Below are 13,681 nucleotides of genomic sequence, written 5' to 3'. Positions count from 1 at the left end.
ATCGATCTGCGTCCCAAACCTTAAGCCTCATTGATGAATTTCGAAATATTTTAGCCTTTGTTTGGAAAAATCCAACATCATCCAGCCTATCTCTAAAAGGCTCCTCTCCCAAGGGCCATCTTAAACTACCTTTTGCTTCTGAATCAATCACTGCAGAATTGATCAGGTTCCTGATTCTGTGAATATCATCAGCTTGGATCACTCCTTTGGAGAGCTGCAGATGGCAACTAGCACAATATTAATTGTGCGTCTATTAATAACAAAATCAATAAGATAAAACAAGACTTTTAAATCGGACACATAATAATATGATATTAGCTTATTAGCAACATCAACACTAGTAGCATCATAAAATTTCTTAAATTATAATATCATTGGAATTATGGCATTAGCTAGATGACATTAATAACAATGTAACTATTAACATTTTGATATTATAATTAAGAACATGACATTACAATATAAAAGAATTGAACACATTTTCTATATAACCTTTTTGAACAATTAAACAGATTTTCTAAATATTTCACTATATTCAACAATTAAACGGATTTCCTTTTTTTTTTATCAAAAGGAAAACTGGAGATGAATTACAAAAAGCTGAAGATGGAAAACTCAAAAACAGTTTCTGTAAATAAAGAAACCTGACATTCCAGGAAAAGGACTAGAAGGTAATCCAACAGTAACTGCTATACAGGAATGACAAACTCTATTACATCTTTTATCAGTTTGGACATAAGATATCCAACAAGATAATTACAAATAACAACAACAACAACTTAAGGCAAGGAAGTGGAAGATGGGATATGAAAACCTAACCAAGCCACTGTCTTAATTCACAGATATGAAGAAATACCAAAGAAAAACCCGCAAATAATCTAGACACCTTTTTAATGACTCATAAATAATGAACAAAGCAACTCATTTGCTGCATCTGTTCCAGGGAAAATTGATACTAGTGAAGAGTCATGATGTTAAGCTACAATCACTAGCTCTAATCCTGATAAACATTATTGTTAGAGAAGTACAGAACAGAGGATGAGTACTTCATATTAGGATAGCACTCACTATACCAGCCTCTAACATTTTGAGAAATGGATATACTACTAAAAAATCTGACTTTGCCTCTTATGTAGCAAGGAGGAGGATGACCGCTCATCAGCACAATTTCCAGCTCCTAACTTTAGTCAAATACCAATGATACCCAGCATCCAGTACGAGTGACAAAACAAATGCCATTACACATTAAACGATTTTCCAATTGCTTTACAGAGAAATAAAGAAACTAATAGTTGTAGCTCAACAAAAAAAGCGACATACTGTTGAAGCTTTTTAAGTTATCTAGGCATACAGCAAGAGCCTCAGGTCTACCAAGAAATCAAGACAAGAAACATCTAAAACAAGATGGCGCACTTGGTTCAATTCAATCTAAAAAAAAAAAAACATGAAATCAGTGGAAAACTCCATTAAGCTAATTAGTGAGTTTATCTAGCAATTTTGATAAAAATAAAATAAATTAATAGATGGTCCATGAGGTGATGTAAATAGTAATAACGCTGATGAAGTGATCAACATCATGTGGAGCATTGGCCCCGTGCATTGTGGATTGCAAAGAACCATATGAAAGTGCCAAGTCTTTTCCCTCAAATTGTTTTAGCATTGTAGGAAAATTGGTGACTCGGTCATTAGTCACTAGATCCTTGGTAACACCAACATAGGTACAATAAGAAATACCATGTTTACAGGATTTAGTCTGGATAGGCAAAAACTTGCCTTGTAAAGTTGGAGCTTTTTACAGTGTCACGGAATGAAGTCCTCCGTTTCTTTCAGAGGTGCTGACCTGCAGCGAGGCAGAGATGACTAAGTGACATATGGAATATGGTGACGACAACAGCATGTCATAGAAGGAGATAACGAGTGGATCCAATGACCCACTAAGACTAACATATCTACAGCTACATCCCCGAGCGGCAGTCAAATGGGGGCGTGAATGCGAGATGCCAGCGGAATGATTGGCTGGACAGATTCCATCACTCTAAATTGGCATATGAAAACGGAGTCTGGTTGCAACAGGAAGCCTGAATCTAACACAAGAAGCCTGAATCTAACCATGGAAGATCATTGAAAATAATACCATTAGATGGTATAACTCCTTTTCTGCTGCAAAATCAAGTCCAATCTTTGAAGCAGCTTCACTTGTAACATGTTGGATAAATGCAACAGGGACATTTGTATACAATGATTTCTTCATTTGCCTCAAGGTGGTTTCAGCAACTGACTTCCTTTCTACAGCTTCTACATTGGTTAAAGATCTCCTGCCTCCAAGTATCTGTCAAAGATGCTAACATTCCTTTTGACTTGCAACTCATACACTGCAATGCTCAAGACACTAGAAGTTGCGGACAAAAAATTAGTATAAAACCTATTTGAATTTTAAAGTAAATTAAGATTTTTGAGGGGAAAAATTTGTTGAAATCAGATGCATCTTGTAAATTAGTCAACCTAGATATTTCAAACACAATAAATCGACGAGATTGTTTAAGAACAAGATTACCAGAGATGGGCCTAAACAAAACCCAAGATTACTAACCCATGAAAAAGTATTTTGCCAAACCCAGCAACCAGAGTTGGCTTTCCTTCTAATTCCTTGCTCTCCATTGCTTTGCGAACATTTTGGAAAGAAGAAAGCAGGTCTTGTTGTACATTTTCAGCTACATACCCCCATGGACTTTTGGAGACATCTCTATCAAACTCCTTACCATCTAAAATAAATGGACTGGATTAAATTAGATACACGAAATCAAATCAAAACAACCCAAGAAAAAAGTGAATTGAAATCTATTTCACCAAATACTTTTAGCAAATATTTTTGGGTTACATGGTGTCCAGCACCAATCAGAGGTGGTTCTGCCGCCTTCTGCTCGGAGGATTCCAAAGAAATGGGGTTCAGACGAGCAGAAGAGGGCAAATGGGCATCGTCTGCCGAACCAGTAACAAACCATATACGTATTGCATCATTGGCATATTTAAGTTTCCCCACCTGCAATGACCTTGAGGGTGAGCCAAAATTCAGCCTCCTCCGAAACTGTGGAACGAGAAGCTCTGGTAAGCCATAGACGAAACATCTTAACTGCGATCACTTCAATGGTAGTTAAACCCGAGAAAGTGGTTAAATCTTTAGGGTTTCCAAACAGTTGGATTAACAATTCAAATCTTTAGGGTCTTCAACAATTACCGAACCAGGTGATGCAATACATAGCGGGTAGTTTGATATTTCAGATTTGTCAAGAAATACCAAACATGCAAACAAGTCTACAAAGAGTGAATTGTGCGTTCAGATAACTAAGAAAGGCGAAGATCTACTTACAAATAACGGAAGATTTCCACCGCTTGCTGGTAAGGAAAGGCAGAGAGAGAGAGAGAGCGCACTGAGATTATAGGGAAATTTGCAAAAATAGGACTCCCGGTAGGAAAGTTTGCAAAAATAGGACACTAAACAAATCTTTGCAAAAGTTGAACTTTTAAATGTATATTAGACAAAATTAAGTTAACTCTTTTCGTGTTTTTTTTTTTAATTGGTTTTTCCTTTTTTTTCTATTATTCTATATATATACATCAATCTATCATTTTTTTTTCTTTTATCACTCTCTGTAATCTAAATATATGTGTATATATTGTTCATGTTCAACGATTAGATTCAAGAGATGTGGGTCTCTCTCTATTGTGTATATATGCATTATACATGTACTGTGTGTATTTGCGTTAATGGGAGAAGAGAAAAGACAAATGATGACCATGTACAAGAAAAAGAAAAAAGCGACCGTAGCAGGGGCATGGCATTGTTGATTGCGGTCATAACTGATATTTCACTACGACCGTTTTAATTTCTTGTCGCGGCCATGACAGATATTTTTAACAAATATCGTTATTGATATATATCGGTTCAACAATATCAGTTATTAATAAATATCTTATGTAGATATCGGTTTAACGATATCGATTATTGATATATATCGGTTCAAAGATATCGATTGTAGATTTTTGTCATAAAATATGGTTGTCCAAATATATTGGTTGTAGATATCTATTATATATATATATATATATATCAATTGTAGTAGAAATCGGTTGATTAAATATATATCAATAATAACAAAAATTACACAGAAACATGTTGCAAAATATCTATCAATAACCGATATTGTTGAACCGACATCTATCAATAACCGATATCGTTGAACCGATATCTACATCAGATATCTATCAATAACCGATATTGTTGAACCAATATTTATCAATAACCGATATCGTTAAACTGATATCTATCAATAACCAATATCGTTGAATCGATATCTATTAATAACCGATATCTAAAGCTAATATCTTTGGACAATAACTGTAAATGAGAATCAAAGAAAACAATAAGAGTTATTAAGGTTTTATTTTGTAAATGAGAATCGAATGAAGCAATAATTGTGAATGAAATGGTTATTAAGGCACCATTTACTTATAACAACCTCAGTTAATTACATTCAATTCGATTATTTTGATAATAAATAAGACAGATGAAGGGTTATTAGTGGACTTAACCACTAATAAAAAATAAAATATTTTGATAATTTTTTGATATTTTAACAAATATTTGTTATGGATATCCTTAACATATATCTTTAATAGTTATTTGTTAAAGATATTTGTCATAACCACAACAAAAAACTGAAATGATCGTAGTGAAATATCGGTCACGACTGCAATCAACGATGCCATGGCCTCGGTGTGATCGTTTTTCTTTTTTTCCTGTACATGACTGTCATTTATCTCTTCTCATATCTCATCAACGCAAATACACAGTACATGTATAATACATATATATACAATGGAAAGAGAAAGAAAGAGACCAACATCTCTTGAATCTAATCGTTGACACGTGAATAATATATACATATATATTTAGGTTACAAAGAGTGATAAAAGAAAAAAATAATAATAAGTGAATATATATATATATACCTTATATATATAGAGTAATAGAAAGAAGGAAAAATATATTGAAAAAGAAGAAAAAAGAACTCGAAAAAAGATAACTTAAAAGTAAGGATATTTTTGTTCAATATACATTCAAAAAGTCTTACTTTTGCAAGGATTTTTAAATAATCCTATTTTTGCAAAGTTTCCTACAGAGAGTACTATTTTTGCAAATTTCCCGAGATTATACTGATGTCATTCTCTGATTTGTTCAGAGCACAATAACTATTCGAATAAGAACACTGAACTTTGCTTGTAGCTCGCGTTCAGCAAAACTTCTATTTACTCAAACTAATCAAATTAAATTGAATGAATTTGTCAATTTGGTTTTTTTTTCTTAAATCAATTTGGTTTGATTAATTTTTTTAAAAAATTTAAGTTTTAATTAAAAAAATTAAATTCATCAAACTTTAAAATGATATTATTTTAAAATTTATAAAATGATGCCTTTTTTTAATTTTGTGTGTTTTCTATTAGTTATTTTAATTTGTTTGTATTTCTTGAATTTAATCAATTATATTCGATTTATGCAATTTAGTTTCAAGTTTTTCGATTATTGATTGATTTGATTTTTGGAATTAATCGATTAATTTAGTTCGATTTTACTTATTGATTCAGTTTAATCAGTTATGAGTTTCCGTTAGTTATATAATCGAACCGACCGTTTGCACCTTACCTGTAACATTTCTTAATTTAAAGATTATCACTTGATAGATTTTTTTTTATAATATTATATATCTATTAATTAACCAATATAATTGTTTTAATGTTGAAATAAAATCAAATAATGCACTTGATATAAAAATATGACGTACTTATTACTACTTAGCTAAGTTGCACAAGAATGAAAGGAGGAAATGAATGCGATACGAAACGAAAATGAAAAAATAACGTATTTCAAAAAAATAAAAAATAGAAACATGAAAAAATACATAAATAAAAAAAATATAGATACTTTTTGTAAATATAATTTTTAATATAAAAAATTAAATATTCAATCTAAAAATATTGTCATGGGTTTGGATAAGGTTTTGATAGAAATTTAGAATAATTCAAGAAAAAATTAGACAGAAAATGAAGAGATTGCATACTAAATTGAGAGAAACAAAGATAATCAAGAGAGAGAGAAATGAGAGAGAATTTAGATAAATTAGAGAGGATGAAGTTTGAAAGTCAATTATCATTCCACAACATAATCTCCATCCTTTTATAAGTAGTCTTTTATAAGTATCAACTACCTACTAACTTAAAGCATATTTTAGAATAATAGCACTCATATGTTAGTATAGTATATTACAAAATATCTTCTAACAAATAATTATAACTCAATTTCGTATTGTCCCTCTAATATCTCTAAAGTCATGACAATTCCCTCCTCTTTAAGAAAATTCTTGTCCCCAAAAACTTGCAGCAACTAGCATGTTGCTTCACCAATCCCAACTTGCCCTTCTTATTCTTTTCCATTCCCTAGTCTTTTCATATATAATAGTTGTTTCTCGCATTGGTGGCCCAAGTTAAATCTTTCTCCACAATTGTAACACCGCCCTAACTGTCTCTTTTGTTCCACCGAAAGGGATTTGGTGGAATTAAGGTTAGTATTATCCCTAGACTGCAGATTCACCAACTGTTGTGGGCTGCTTGTAGGTCGAAACTCGGATAGGAGTTGGTGCTTCCTAAAGATCGCTTCCAAGACTAATTCTTATAGTCAAGCCTTCTTAACAGCTTGCTTAATCGTAGTAGACTGCATCATTTTAACCATCACCTCAACTCATCCTCGAGGCCAAAGGTGAAGCTCAATACGAAGTAGGCCTAATTCAAAGTCAGATTATAAAGGATCATCAGCGACTTTAATTCTTAAAATTTGACCAAATAGTCCATGACAAAGCCTTCTTGTTGCAACTTGTTGAATTTTTCAATCACGTGTCATCAACTTGCACCATCCTTGGAACCAAGTATCAATCATATCATTAAGATTTTTCAATCACGTGTGTCATCAACCTGCTCCATCCTTGAAACCAAGTATCAATCATATCATTTACCTTTTGATTCTCAACCACCTGGTAACAATTAAAATTGAAAAACCTTTCACACCACCTGGATAAGCATATCTACCTTGGATTTCTGGTCCGGCTACATTACGTACCTCGATTTTTGGTAAAACGGGAGCAGGTGGCAAGATTCCTTAGAGCACGAGGCAAAATTCCTGCTTTTGCTAGAACCGGAGTTGCCTTTGCTCTTGAAGGAAAATCCTCCAGTAATCTGTTCTAAAAGCAGTGTAGACAACATCCTCATCATCCTTTCCATATTCTGGTCGAATTTCCTGTACAATTATTTCCAAATTTTGTACAATGTCTTTGGTCTCTACATTTTCCTCTTTGCAAAGACTCACCTCCTCCCGAGTCTGCTTAAAACTTAGCTCCAAAGCATCCAGCCTTGTATCGAATTGCTTCATCCTTGTTTTTTCTGCCATTCCTTAGTTCACGTCCTTCACCAAATAGCTTCTAATCTTCTTGAGCAACTATCTCCTATGATCACTTATATCTTGAATATCAAGATGCAACAACCTCTAAAATAGAGAATCGATTACTGCTCTTAACTACAATCAAGATAGCCTAACTCTCGGCTTGCAAAAATCATTTTTGGATTGTCAGAGATCGCTTGGATCGTCAGAAATCAATGAACAGGAGAAGTCAAAGGAATCCACCTAGATCTACTGATAATCGATTGCCTCCAAGTCAACTAATTGCCCAACTATAATCGCAATTGCCAATGATTAGCAATTGTTTAGAGGAATATGCACTCACCTTAATCGCAATTCAATGGCTGAGGAACACCAACTCTTAATCCCCTTTAAATTTCAAACAGAATTTATCAAAATTCAAAGTCAAAATCAATCTCTTGCTTCGCCTTTAAATCTGAGCTGAGAAGTGACTGGGAATCACCTGAATGGATGTCATTGGATCTGTTACTCCAATTAATTGTGATTTATCCCTAATGAAGTCAGATCAGAATTACCACAAGAAATCGCCAACAACCACAGCCAAGAACCATTGACTCTAATACTAATTGTCATGTTCTTAGGGTTTGGATAAGGTTTTGATAGGAATTTGGAAGAATCCAAGGGACAATTAGACAAAAAAGGGAGAGATAGCAGCCTAAATTGAGAGGCTACAGTGATAATCGAGAGATAATGGAGAGGGGGGGACAAAAAATTGAGAGAAATAAGAGAGGAAATTGAGAAGAAGTTGATTAGAGGGAAGAGTGAAAGTCAATTATCATTCCACAGCATAATCTTCATCCTCCTACAAGAAGTCTATTATAGGCATCAACTAGTTGCTAACTAAAAGCATATTCTAAAATAATAGCACCCATATACTCTTAACATAATTATAAAATATCTCAAAACAAACAATTGTAACTTAATTACAGTATTCCCCCCTCTGATACCCCTGGGCCGGCAAAAATATTTATATGGCAGGCTATAACAAGCAAGTTCATCAACCATTCAGAAATCATATTATCATTTTTGTAACAATCTGGGTGATGATGTGGGAGACAAAAAATAGTTCAAATCCAGTTCAAGTTCAATCTCCATCACTACCAAAAACATTCTCCTTCAGTCTCAGTTTCATTGTCTATTGCTTCTTTATACATATTGAAGCATCACACTGCAGCACATACATGGATCAAAATACGAGCGTAATGGCTCAGAAACAACGTACGGGCATTTACTCGAAAGAACAGTCACAATCCAAGAAGCACTCCCATATCAACCTCAGGTTGTCTTCGAGCATTGTAGTAACCAAGTCGACTTGATGATTCTGCTTCTGCAAATCAGAAGAACAGAGATATCAGAAGACAACAATAGAACAAAGACTTAATGGTTTACATAAAAAGGCCAAGACAGATTTACAAAACCATCCAATTTGCACAAAAAGCTTACCAGCAGTTCCAAGCAAATTTCAGTCATCTTCAGACTGACCTCTCTTGAAACTTCCCCAACAGAAGTCCTGAAATCAAATCGATCTGCATGCCGAACCTTAAGTCTGATTGATGAACTCCGAAATATTTTAGCATTTGTGTGCCAAACCCCAACAACAGTAAACCTGCCACCAGAAGTCTCCGTTCCCAAGGGCCATCTTAACCCACCCTTCACTTCTGAATTTAGAACTGCAGAATTGATTAGATTCCTGATGCAGTGTTCCTCATCATCCTGGCATAGTATTTCAAAACGATATTAACTATACCACTCCTTTGGCTTTGGGAAGATCGAAGCAACTAACCCAATATTAATTTGCTTGGAAATAAATATCAATATGAATTTTAAATTTGATTCAAAATCAGTAATACCATACTAATAGAAATAAAATCTTCATATTAAACATAAAAAATGACAAAACAATAAAAATAATATTATATTAGCAATAGCATTACTAAATTTCTCAAATTATAGAAAATAAATAAAATCAATAATCAGTACCAATAATGATTATTATTGATATTATGATATCAGCAATATCATGCATATTGTGTAAGTAATAATAATCATATCACATCAATCTAATTTTTTTAGAATTTTAGTATACTAATATTATTAATAAAATTGTTATCATTAAAATTATAAACTTATTAATAGTACTAACATTACACTAATAACAATTTAACTATTAACATTTTGATATTATAATATTATATATAATGTGACATTGCAATACAAAATAATTGAACAAATTTTCTACGCAACCATTTGGAACATATATTTCAGATTACAAGGAAAAAGAAATTTATTTATATTCAACAAATGATCACATTGTCTAAATTTCTTGTACAAAGAGACAACAGGATATGAAATGCAAAACTGGAGATGGAAAAGTTGAAAATGATTTCAGTAAATACACACCCTGAAATTCCAGGAAAAAAGAGGGACAAACTCTATTTTTGACATCTTTTAGCAGTTGTGAACATAAAATATCCAAAGAAATAATCAAGAAAACAATAATAATAACTTTAGGACAAGTGGAAAATGGGTATGAAAACCTAACCACACCAAGCTAAGAAAAATACCAACTTAAGCTTTTTAATAGACTCAAAAACAACGAACAGGGCAATTGATTGGTTGCATCTGTTCCAGGGAAAATTGATACTAGTGAAGAGTTCACCCAAGTTCAGCTAGAAATCACTAACTCTAATCCTGACAATCATTGTTGTTAGAGAATTGCACACCAGAGGATGACAAATGACGGCTTCATATTAGTAAGCACTAATACTACTGAAAAATATAACTTCGCCTCTTAAGCAGTAAGAAGAGAGATGATAGTGTTCTTCAGCACAATTTCCAGCACCTAAGAACAGTCAGCATCCAGAACAAGTGCCAAAAACTAATTCCAACCACCCAAAACAGATTTTCCAATTGCCTACAGAGAACCAAAGAACTTAACAGTTCCAGCTCAGAATAAAATGACTTAACTGTTAAATCTGTTAATGCTTCCTTGGTATACAGCATGAGCCTCAGGTCTAGCTTCTTATCAAGGCAGGAAACATCGAAAACAAGATGGCGCACTTGGTTCAATTCAATCTACAAGAAAAGCATATGAAATCAATGGAAGACTCCATAAGCTTATAGCAGATCTAGCACTTTAGTAGTTTTACTAAATGAAAAAATAAAGATGGTTCATGAGGTGATGTAAACGGTAATAACAGCCTGATGAAGAGATCAACGTCTTCTGGAGCATTGACCGACATCAAAGTGCCAGACCTTTTCCTTAATATTATTTTAGCATTGTAGGAAAATTGGTGACACTATTACCAGCCACTATAATCGTAACACCAACATAAATTTAGTTCTCAAGAGGAAGAAAACTTGCCTTATGGAGTTGGAGCTTTTTACAATCTTCCATCACTCTACATTTGCATGTGATAGTTGAGTCTGGTCGCATGCTATCAGATAGCTACACAACATAGTTCAGCAATCAAACCTTTGATTACTATTATTATACAAAGGAGAGGCCAGTGAGAGAAAACCTTTATGTGGTACAACTCCTTTTCTTCTGCAAAGTCAAGTCCAATCTTTGGAACAGCTTCACTTGTAACATGTTGGATAAATGCAACAGGGACATTTGTATACAGTGATCTCTTCATTTGCCTCAAGGTGGTTTCGGAAACTGATTTCCTTTCTACAGCTTCTACATTGGTTAAAGATCTCCTGCATCCCAAGTAGCTGTTAAAGACGCTGACACTCCTTTTGACTTGCAACTCATACACAGCAATGCTCAAGGTACTAAAAGTTGTGGGACAATAATTTACTATAATACCTATTATAATTTTGAAGTAACATAACAATTTTGGAGATAGAACTTTGTTGAAATCAGATATAACTCGTAACTTAGTTAACCTAGACATTTCGAACACAATAGAAGGCCAAGATTGGTTCAAGAACAGGATTACCAGAGATGGGACTAAACAAAAGCCACGATTACTAACCCGCGAAAAAGTATTTTGCCAAACCTAACAACCAGGGTTGGTTTTCCTTCTAATTCCTGGCTCTCCCTTGCTTTGCGCACATTTTGGAAAGAGGAAAGGAGGTCTTCTTGTACGTTTTCAGCAACATACTCCCATGGGCTTTTGCGAACATCTCCATCGGACTCCTTAACATCTAAAAAGCGTGGAATGGATTGAATTAGATACATGAAATCCATCGAAACAAGCCAAGAAAAATGTGAATTGAAATCTATTTCAAGAAATACTTCTAGCAAAAAACCTTGGGCTACGTGAGGGTCCAGCACCAAAATCAGAGGTGGTTCCGCCGATCTCTGCTCAAAGGATTTCAAAGAAATGGTCTCCAGGCCAGCAGAAGACGGAAACTGGCCATCACCTGGCGAACCAGCAGCAAACCATCTATATATAGCATCGTTTCCATACTCAATTTTCCCAGCCTGCGAAGACGGCTGGTTATGCCCTTTCCTTCTCCCCACGTTAGACCTAGAAGGCGAGCCAAAATTAAGGCTCCTCTGAAACTGTGGAACGAGAAGCTCTGGCTTGGGAGATGGCTTTTCTGCATCCTTAGCGTGCCGCAAGTGCGGCGGTACATAAGCCATAGACGAAACAACTTAACTGCGATCACTGCAGCGATTCATAAAAACCAAGAAAGTTTAAATGGATTAGGGTTTTCAACAATCACCGAACCCGTGAGCCGTGCATGAATGACACACACACAGCGGCTTGTTTAATTAGACATTACACGATGTTGATTATCAGGAAAAGATCAAACATGCAAACAATTCTACCAAACAAAATGAAGAACGGCAAAGATGTGCTTACAAAGAAAGCAAGATTTCCACCGATGATGGTGCGGAGAGAGGGAGAGAGAGCGCGAGAAGGCGAAGAGACTACTGGTGAAGACTCCAACTTCGAGAAGACTAAGAAACAATCTGATCAATCAGTGAGCGATTCTTCAGTTCCACAGTTTTAAAAAAGGCTTAAAGGCGGTTTCATAATTTTATAAAAAAATATTAAAAATACGTTTTTATCTAAAAAAAAAACAAGTTAGAGACGAAAAAAATTGATAAAATCATTATTTATATTTTTTTATTTATACATTTCTCTTTATATTTTTATTTTTTACTCTTTTCAAAAATACTATTTTAGCATTTTAAAATTTTAATTTTAAATTATATAAAAACAAGAAAGAGAAACGAAAATGAAAAAGAAAAAATAATAATTTTCAAAAAATAAAAAACAAAATATGAAAAAAAGCGTAAATAAAAAAGATATAAGAATTTTCTTGTAAATATAATTTTTAATGTATAAAATTATAAAAAATAATTATTTAATATAAAAATAAACATAAATTATACAATACATTCAAATAAATATAAATATAAATTTTATGAATCATATCTTAATAATTAAAAATAAATAATAAATTTAAAAAAATAATCAAATATATATTTAATAAATTATTTATTTTTAAAAATAAATAATAAATCAAAAATGTGTTTTAGATTTTTTTCTAATATTATGAATTGACCTCAAAATGCTTTTAAAATTGTAAAAATGATATGAAAATATTTTTTGACATTTTTAAAAAATCGAAACGATACGCTTAAGATATTTTCATGCATTATAAATCTAATTAATTGATTAAATACTTTAAATACAATATGTTTATTATCAATCAATCATATTATTTGAACTATAAAAATAATATAAAATAAATATATATTATATGAAAATAATATGCACATATTTTTTCTTAATTTAAGGAAAATGGTTAGTATTATTTTTAAGAATATAATTTTGTGTGATATTCCTTAGTTAGATTACACGAAAATAGAAATAAGAAATAAAAATGTATAAAAAATATGTAAATAAAAAAATAATATTTTCATTTTTTATAAATATAATTATTATCGTGTAAAAATTATAAAAAATATTTATTCAACTTAAAAATAAACATAAATCTTATAATATATTTATATAAATTTTGAAAAAAAAAGTTACCTATATCTTCTTGGAGATGAAATTTTTTTTGTGTTTAATTTTTTTATAAATAAAAATATTTTTTTAATATAATAAAACATGTTTTAAGTAAGACGTTTAGGCTTTATTTTTTTGAGTCATGCTACATGTACATCATTTTTGTACATCTTGAACTACA

At 32.5% G+C, this 13,681-nt stretch overlaps 2 protein-coding genes across 5 annotated transcripts; both read right to left on the bottom strand.

Annotated features, from left to right (window-relative positions):
* Window positions 1-1,774: 1,774 nt before the first annotated feature.
* LOC127798414 (uncharacterized) lies at window positions 1,775-3,509 on the bottom strand. 4 transcript variants are annotated; one of them, XR_008022386.1, is made up of 4 exons: window positions 3,368-3,476; window positions 3,041-3,085; window positions 2,591-2,762; window positions 1,775-2,389 (listed from the first exon to the last, which is right to left on the bottom strand). XR_008022386.1 is itself a non-coding variant. In XM_052331967.1 (4 exons), the coding sequence occupies exons 2-4, from the start codon at window positions 3,123-3,125 to the stop codon at window positions 2,305-2,307; spliced, it is 342 nt and encodes a 113-aa protein (XP_052187927.1). In that variant the 5' UTR covers window positions 3,126-3,139; window positions 3,368-3,485; the 3' UTR covers window positions 1,775-2,304. The 4 variants fall into 4 exon arrangements, 1 of the variants encoding a protein (XP_052187927.1); XR_008022387.1 differs by having other exon boundaries at window positions 3,041-3,102; window positions 3,368-3,468; XM_052331967.1 differs by having other exon boundaries at window positions 3,041-3,139; window positions 3,368-3,485.
* A 5,009-nt stretch (window positions 3,510-8,518) lies between these two features.
* On the bottom strand, window positions 8,519-12,479 carry LOC127798412 (uncharacterized). Its single transcript, XM_052331965.1, has 8 exons — window positions 12,343-12,479; window positions 11,783-12,144; window positions 11,506-11,677; window positions 11,047-11,227; window positions 10,890-10,973; window positions 10,493-10,600; window positions 8,969-9,238; window positions 8,519-8,852 (listed from the first exon to the last, which is right to left on the bottom strand). Exons 2-8 carry the CDS (start codon window positions 12,117-12,119, stop codon window positions 8,754-8,756), a joined length of 1,251 nt encoding a protein of 416 aa, XP_052187925.1. The 5' UTR covers window positions 12,120-12,144; window positions 12,343-12,479; the 3' UTR covers window positions 8,519-8,753.
* Window positions 12,480-13,681: the final 1,202 nt, after the last annotated feature.

The sequence above is a fragment of the Diospyros lotus genome, chromosome 3, assembly GCF_014633365.1.
Source record: "Diospyros lotus cultivar Yz01 chromosome 3, ASM1463336v1, whole genome shotgun sequence".
Classification (NCBI taxonomy): domain Eukaryota; kingdom Viridiplantae; phylum Streptophyta; class Magnoliopsida; order Ericales; family Ebenaceae; genus Diospyros; species Diospyros lotus.
The sequence above is the reverse complement of the archived record's forward strand: the minus strand, read 5'-3'. Positions and strand labels throughout refer to the sequence as shown.

Coding starts and splice junctions, on each gene's coding strand:
- LOC127798414 (XM_052331967.1), bottom strand. CDS start 3,125: ATGTTTCGTCTATGGCTTACCAGAGCTTCTCGTTCCACAGTTTCGGAG. Junction 2,763..3,040: donor CACCCTCAAGGTCATTGCAG/GTGGGGAAACTT, acceptor CATTTATTTTAG/ATGGTAAGGAGTTTGATAGA. Junction 2,390..2,590: donor GGCAAAATACTTTTTCATGG/GTTAGTAATCTT, acceptor CGCAACTTCTAG/TGTCTTGAGCATTGCAGTGT.
- LOC127798412 (XM_052331965.1), bottom strand. CDS start 12,119: ATGGCTTATGTACCGCCGCACTTGCGGCACGCTAAGGATGCAGAAAAG. Junction 11,228..11,505: donor GGCAAAATACTTTTTCGCGG/GTTAGTAATCGT, acceptor CTTGGGATGCAG/GAGATCTTTAACCAATGTAG. Junction 9,239..10,492: donor AAGCATTAACAGATTTAACA/GTTAAGTCATTT, acceptor ATACTATGCCAG/GATGATGAGGAACACTGCAT.